Source organism: Raphanus sativus, chromosome 6 (assembly GCF_000801105.2).
Source record: "Raphanus sativus cultivar WK10039 chromosome 6, ASM80110v3, whole genome shotgun sequence".
NCBI lineage: Eukaryota > Viridiplantae > Streptophyta > Magnoliopsida > Brassicales > Brassicaceae > Raphanus > Raphanus sativus.
In genome coordinates this window covers 19,281,288-19,289,264 of record NC_079516.1, presented here as the reverse complement: position 1 = coordinate 19,289,264, position 7,977 = coordinate 19,281,288, and the positions used below count along the sequence as shown (strand labels likewise).

At 27.4% G+C, this 7,977-nt stretch overlaps 1 protein-coding gene across 1 annotated transcript; it reads right to left on the bottom strand.

The window, feature by feature from the left end:
* Positions 1-5,182: 5,182 nt before the first annotated feature.
* Positions 5,183-7,563, bottom strand: LOC108806578 (SEC12-like protein 2). The gene is made up of 10 exons (XM_018578730.2): positions 7,221-7,563; positions 7,050-7,144; positions 6,801-6,942; positions 6,623-6,714; positions 6,431-6,527; positions 6,245-6,320; positions 6,026-6,146; positions 5,828-5,944; positions 5,665-5,732; positions 5,183-5,517 (listed from the first exon to the last, which is right to left on the bottom strand). Exons 1-10 carry the CDS (start codon positions 7,509-7,511, stop codon positions 5,420-5,422), a joined length of 1,197 nt encoding a protein of 398 aa, XP_018434232.1. The 5' UTR covers positions 7,512-7,563; the 3' UTR covers positions 5,183-5,419.
* Positions 7,564-7,977: the final 414 nt, after the last annotated feature.

The window sequence follows — 7,977 nt, the reverse complement described above, 5'->3', positions numbered from 1 at the left end:
GCCAGTCTTCATTCGCCAGAGTACGATTCAAGCATTGTCTTATCATTTATTTTTCCCCGTCTTCTTTGCCAAAACTTTTGATTCCCTCTGGTTGGAAATCCAAGCAGTCCGTAATTTCTGATCGTAGTATTAAAATCCACAAAATAAAATGCATGTCTTAATGTGCCCCATATTTCTCATGATTCCACATATTTGAGTAAGATTACAAACCATGGTTCCGTCCTCACAAGGCCATATCTTGTCAGTCTTTTCTGTACTCCCTAAACTTTGGTAAAAATACCATAACAGGTCTCCATATCCAAAGGTTAAGAAAACTTGCTTTCCCAGAATTTATGCCTCCACATTAAGCATTATATTACTCTTGTATAAAATTTTAACCCTTAGAGTCATTATTGTTGTAAAGAGCTAATCATACACTTGCCCCATTTGGGTATACCGTAAACCAAATTATCAAAACCAAAGTGATATTGAAATCTTTGAACAAAAGTGAAAGCTTGTTTTATTTTTGATAGAAATAAAAAAATCAGGTTTATGTTTGTACCAAATCTCTGTGAGATAATTTATTATTTATTTATTTTCCATTCCCCTACAGTTTTATTTGAAAACTCCCATAAAAACAACCAAAAGATGATAGCTCTTACGAACTGTATAATTGGGTATAAAAATTCCCTTTAAACTTCATTTAGGGGGATGTATTGAATCTGAAATTTGAAGTGATTTGATTTTTAATGAGTTTTTAGATGATTGTAGGAGAATTAGAGGATTTGGTATGATTTTTGTTAAAACACTTTGAAATTTCATCTAAAACAGTGGGATTTGTATTTTTATTTTTATAACTAAAGAAATCACCTCAAACACTCTAGAAACATTTAAAGCACTCTAAAATCTCTAACTTAAGTTTTGTTCAATAACAGTGGATTTCAGAGTGTTTTATAAAATGTCAAGTTCAATAACACTGGATTTTAAAGTGTTTTTTAAAATCCACGTTTGAATAACAGTAGATTTGTAATTTTAATACAAATCACTTCAAACTCTTAGTTGAATACACCCCTCTTATATCTTAAATTTTTTTTCTGCATTACTATTTCATGATGATATTATAACCTGAACTTCAAAGCACCAATGTTGTTTTCATTTGGGGAAGGAATGTAGTACATTCAAGTATAGTAATGATATATTTTCTACTATAAATAAAAAATGTTGTATTCGTCTCTAATAATATATATATATATATATATATATATATATAATTAGCATCCTTTTGTAAATAAAATAAAATTAGGTGTTTTATCCACACATGCGGGTATAATCTTCTTACAAATATTTCTTAATTTATCTTTATAATATTATTGGAGTAGTCAATTTCTTATGTGGCACACTCACGTAACTCTCACGATGGTTAATTATATAGATATTCTTAATGAATTAAAAATATTATATACGACTCATATCAGTAATGTATTTCCTTTTTCATAATAATATTTTAGTTAACTTTTTACTTTAATTTTACTTTTGAAACCATACATAAATAAAAAAAAGGAAATATTTATAAAATATAAACATAAATTTTTTAATAAAAACGAACTCTAATTATATTTGACATTTTCCTTAAACGAAATATAAATAAAAAGCAAAATATATAAGCTTTTAATATATATATATATATATATATATATATATATATATATATATATATATATATAAGCTTTTAATATATAACATAGATTCAAAAAAATTGTAAATATAATTTTTTGAAATTTTTTTTTTAAAAAGATAATGATATTTTTATTTCACTATATTAAATTTAAAATATTTATTGTTATTTCTTTTTCATAATAATATTTTAATTATTTTTTCAATTTAATTTTAGTTTTTTCAGAGCACACAAATAGAAAAGTAAATATTATAAAATATAAACATAGATATTTTACATATAAATAAATTTTATTTATTTTTCTAAATTTTCTCAAAAAACACAAATAAAAAGGAAAAATATATAATGTTTTATTATATATGTATAAATAACGTAGCTTCACAAAAAATTAAAAAATATATTTTTTTTTCAGAAATATTCTTCTAAAATAATATTATTTTTAATTTAACTATAATATCTTTAATATATTTTATTGCTATTTCCTTTTTTATTAAAACATTAATAAGTTTTTTTAACTTAAATTTCTTTTTTTTACAAAGCACATAAATAATAAAAAAGGTAACTATATATACATATATATGTATATAAATTATATATCATTCTATATAAAGAAAGTTTTTATTATTTTTATTTTTTATTAACATAAAAAGAATATATCAACTTTAATATATACTTTGTAAAATAAATTGAAAAATAAAATAATATAGATATCATTATTAAATTATAATTTTATTATATTTATATTTTTATCAAATGATAAAAATAATTTTAAACAACATAAATTGATTATTTAATACCATTTTCACAAAAAAATAGATTTTGTGACTATTTTAATACATAATAAATATTAAAATGTGAGGCTAATTAAAAAAGATAAAATAATATTTTACGATGAATATTGATTTGACTAAATGATTATAATTTTTTGTAAAAAAAAATTATCATATACTCTTATTTTTATTTTATTTTATAATTACTAACTGAAAACTGAATAAACAATTTAAACAATGTTAGAATGAAAATTAAACTTATTAACATTGCTTGATTTGAACTGAATATAAGCAAATTGATGGGGAGAAAACTTATTAACATTGCTTAGAACGTAATGCTAGGAAAAAAAAGTCTTTTGTTGTACACATGAATCCAGAGCTCCTAGTTTGGTTAGAGAGTCTATTTGAGTGTGTACAAATCGATGACAAAAAAAAATCTTATGAATTTCTCAACACTTCAATATTTTAATTTTATCAAAAACATCATATATCAAATTATATACAATCTTAAAAAAATATTATTCAATCTAAGCAAAATATAACTAACAAGGTTATTCTTATTTTAGTTTAATTTTGATAAAATATTTTGATTTATTTCAAAACATATATAACCTAATACACCAAAATATGAATTAAACTAATCAAAATATGAAGTATCAAATCAACCAATTGTTATGATTTAATTATTTATATATTCATAAATTTGCATGAATTTTTAAAATATTACATATTTGTATTAATGCAACTTTGATTTGATATATTTTTCCTATTTTTCTGAAACGACATATATCATATTTACAAATTTACAAAATATATATGCAAATATAAGAAGATTAACATAAAATTGATAATAAAAAAGAGAGGATGAACAGAAAATTGATCAAGAAAAAGATAGGATGAGCTTAACTACTTGAAATTAAGAAAACAATGATTTAACTTTAACATAATTAAGAAAATAAACAAAAATCATTGCTCAATTTAAAAAAAAAAAAAAGTAACTCAATATACCAAAAATAAATATTTGAATTAATATGACATATTATATTTAAAAATCAAATATATAATTAAGACGGTAACATAATTATACTTAATACAAATTTTATTTATTTATCATACATATAAATTACAAAATAACCTAATACTTATAAACAACCAAAAGAAAATATTTAATAATTTTTATAATTTAATTATTTCATAAATTTCATGCACGGGAATCACTTAGTGTCTTATTAATTCAATAAACAGTAGGGTAAGTTATTATTTATGTTCTCAAAAAAGTTTAAATCAAACAATAATATATTGGAATTAGCAAAGTTTTTCATCAAAATATGTATGTTTATTATTATGTTGAAATTAATTTATCAAAAATGATCTAAAACTTGATTTTAAATGCAAAAACAATCAAAAGCTAATAAAATTACAACCAACTCATTTATGACCAAACAAAATACCAGTATGCATTTTTACGAATATAACCCATGGATGTGTTATGTGATTTTGTAAGTCTTATGTGAGAAAACTTTTAGGAAGTCTTCTCATATAGTAGATCTTAAAATAATTTATAAGTTTTATAAGAAAACAATTTTTATGGGAGAAAAATTAAAATCATTTAGCTATTTATAGTAAATGATATATATTAAGAAATAATAAAATTGAATTATTGTCAACATATATGAATGAATGTAGATTGAGTCATGATATTTTTTGTTTAAGGTTTGGTAGTTATTATTTTATGCTATTAAATCCAAGTGGCTATTAAAGCAAAGGGAATATCGCATAAAATCCCTCAACTTGAAGCATACATACAATTTGGCTTGCTTTTTCTTCAAATAAAAAAGGTGATCGGTACTGTTAATTTATAGAAAACAATTGATGATTTGTCAGTTTTCTAGTAAAAATAAATGAAAATATAAATAAATAACTAAAACTAGAGAACTAAATAAAAGTTAAAAATTAAATATTAAAAAAAGAATCCTAATTTTTTGAAAAGGTTTTTTTTTTAAACTATAGATATTCAAATATCTTTTATAACTTGTCTGAAATTAAATTAAATAAACTAATTCAAAAAACTCAAGTATATTTGTTGAACTTATAATACTCAAAAAGAAAAAATTCAAACCTTAAGAAATTTTTTAAATTTTTAAAAAATTCAAGTAATAATTTAAATTTATAATAAATTAGTACCTGATTTTTTTGAAAAAAAAAAGTTAAAAAATATCTTAACATTTTTACTTGAATTATTTTAAGTTTAACTATGCATTTGCGGGTAAAAATTTCAAATGAAAATTTTCAAAAAAAAAATTTGAACTCAAACCTTAAGAAATCTAAGTTTTTTAAACTACAATTTAAGTAATTACTATAAATTAGAATTTAGTTATTATTTGAATTTTTAACAATTTAAAATTTCTTAAGGTTTGATTTTTTTTTCTTTTTGAGAGCAATTTTAATAGGTTTTTCTTAATTTTAAAATATGTTTTCTAATTTTACACAATTTTTTATAAAAAAAATTGAATATTTTGTAATTCACTTATTTTCTTTTGAAAATTACCATTATTTTTTACTATTTAATTTCCACTTTTTATTTAATTTTCTAATTTTATTTATTTTAATTTGTTTTATTATTCATTAGAAAATTGACGCATCTTTGTTTTAAAACCTAATTGAATAGTTCTGGTTCTCTTTCTGACTTGATGAAAAAAAATCAGACAAATGTCATGATTGGTTTTATGGAATTTTCCCTTAAATCGAACAAGAAAAATGGAGGAAACCCCCAAAGAGAAACCATAGAGAGCCTTGCTGATACAATGTTAGTTTACATTATTATTATTATGATATATAAAAGCATTCAAGTTTCTCGTAAAGGTGAGGAAGAACCCCTTCAATTTTTTCTCACAACACAAAACGCAAAAAGCTATGGCTGAAAAAGGAAAGTGAGAGCATATGATATGTTTGGTTTCAAGCCGTTCGGATATAGTCTTGTGGGGTCACTTAGAGGCTAATTTTTAGCTATGATCCCCTTTGCCATCAAGAAATAATAGGAAACCACGTATAGCAACACGCACAACAAAAACATAACCAGCCAGTTTACTCCATCTGCAATTTCATTAACAAACACAGAGTGTTAGGTAGAAATATCTCTAATACTACTCGGTCAGTTTATTGGATTCTTGGTACCGTTTTGGTTAAGTTTGGTTAAAGTAGTAATCAGATGAAGAGATAAGTCGTAATAAATATACGTACGTTTTTCAGCCGTTTTCTCAATGACAGTTAGCTTTGCCCTCGAGTCAAAAGATACTGACACTAAGCACCTGCAAAACAATGTCCAGATCTTCAGCATGATCATTGAATTGAATCCGTAGCTGTGCAATGAAAGATAGATTACATAATGAGTAGAGAAAAACACCTTGAATCAGGGGAGAAACTCAGTGCGGTGACCAAACCGAGATGAGCTTTCTTGACCAATTGGTGGGTCTTCATTTTTGTTGAATCAATTATCAAAACATCTCCTTCCATGTTTCCACTGGCATTAAGAATAAGAGTTATGACAATATTACTATTTATCTGTTTGTCCCAAAAGTGCGTTAGAAAAAATAAAACTTACAGTGCAAGAAGCGTCCCATCAGCTGAGACATTAAAGGCGGAGATAGAGTAGTTTTTCATAAGCTTTGAACGTCTTCTTTTCCATGTTGTTGTATCCCATGTTATAATACTCCCACCACGTTCTACGCAACAAAACAAATCAATTCTAATCGCTAGCTTTGACATTAAAAAAAAAGAACCTAAGATTACATGTTCTTGCACTGTCAGATTGTATGTTTACCAGTGTTTGCAGCAATGTAAAGAACTTCATTGCCTGCATTGTCAACAGAGAATCTGCAGTAAGCAAACATCTCATCCTGCATTGTAATATTCAAACTCATTACATTTTGGATACAAATAATGTTGGAAGTATGTACACAAAGTTGCGAGATGCAAATAGCAAAAAAAAAAAGAAAACCCCACTGACCTTCTCTTTTGATAGACTGGCAATGGCAGCAGAAGCATTTACGTCCCAAACCCGACAAAGTGGACCTCCAAGTGACACAAGAAACTTACCACTTTCGCTGCAAAACAAAAAAAAAAACATTTCTTTTTTACAAAATGATTCCGGGAGATAGCAAAATTTTCCTTATTTTGATAAGGGATAAAGAAAGCGGACCTGAAAGTTAGGTTTTTAACTGATGAATGTGCCTTAGACTCATCAAGTAACGTTTTCATACTAGGCCATTCAAAAATCCTCAAAGTCCCATCCTGTACTGCATCGAAACAAAAATGCATAAGAACCCTCTTCTTCCTCTGTTATTCAAAAGAGACTAAAATCTAAAATCTTCTCCTACCTCCCCACCAGCCGCAAGCACGGACCCCTCCTGATTAAACGCCAAAGCTAACTGTTGCCCAACGTCCTTCAACTCTTTAATCACTTCCTCTCCTTCTTCACCACCCTCTCTTGGACTCATAATGTTCTCCCAATCAAACCGTCTGTGCATCAAGAAAACAACAAGTAACCATCACATCTCTTGAGACTTCTCTCTACTAAACCAAACCATAAAGTTCGAAGCTTTGAAACAGGACATGAGATGGCTCACTTGCAACTGTTAGGCAATGCGCAAACAAGGCCACCTCCACGAGGATGAACAGCCATCCTGTAAGGCAGATCAGTACCAAGCACAATCCTACCCACCTGAAACAAACAAATGATCGTTTTAAGTATAAAAGTTCTTACAAAACATATAGATCTGATACACATGCATGCTTACAGGTTGTTCGGAGAGAGATTTGGTGTCGAGATCAACACGACATATTAAGACGACGTTAGCGATCCCGCTTCGTCCCTCTCCGCCTCCTCCCGCCAAAACGATGCAGCTCCGGGAGGTCGTCGACGAAGACGGAGAAGAAGAAGACTCGCTGCCGTCATCTTCGGAGTTGTTCTGATCCTTGTCGATTTTCGATCTGACGGTTTCTTCCGGGATCCAGTCGGCGGCGTAGATCGGAAAGCCGTAGGTCTGCGTATTCGACGGTTGATTGCTCTCTGGAATCTGATTCGCCATTGTTCCCCTTCTCGAGCCGAGCTCAATTGCGCGAAGTCTTCTTGTCTGATTCCTAGACACGAGAGTTACACACAAGTCAGAACAGACGTAACGAGTTTACTGAGCCAGGCCCATTATATCATTTGAAAAATTTAATAGGCCCATTAACATATACATTTCCCTGGTGTAAGTACAGCTAAACTCCGGAAATGTGATGGCGGTCGGACCGGTTTACGGGACCGAAAAGGGATACAATTACCGGTGTCAGTTAAAGCAGAAAACACTGTTCTTCGTCCTGAGTACAACGGAGCAAAGGTCAAACTCTCCTAGAACGAATACGATAGATTGTGTTTATGAAAACGTTAAAAATAACGGACTTAACTGTTTGTATTGCTAAATTATATAGTATTTATTTTTTCCGTAACTTTAACGATTGGTGTGATTTATCGGAAATTCATTGATTTTTCGATATTGTGTGAACGAGAAC

What these genes read in the sequence shown, in the direction of transcription:
- LOC108806578 (XM_018578730.2), bottom strand. Translation starts at nt 7,511, where the DNA reads ATGGCGAATCAGATTCCAGAGAGCAATCAACCGTCGAATACGCAGACC. An exon ending in GCATTGCCTAACAGTTGCAA is followed by an intron (nt 6,943 to 7,049) that starts GTGAGCCATCTC and finishes CTTGATGCACAG; the next exon opens with ACGGTTTGATTGGGAGAACA. An exon ending in TGAGAAAACGGCTGAAAAAC is followed by an intron (nt 5,518 to 5,664) that starts GTACGTATATTT and finishes ATGAAATTGCAG; the next exon opens with ATGGAGTAAACTGGCTGGTT.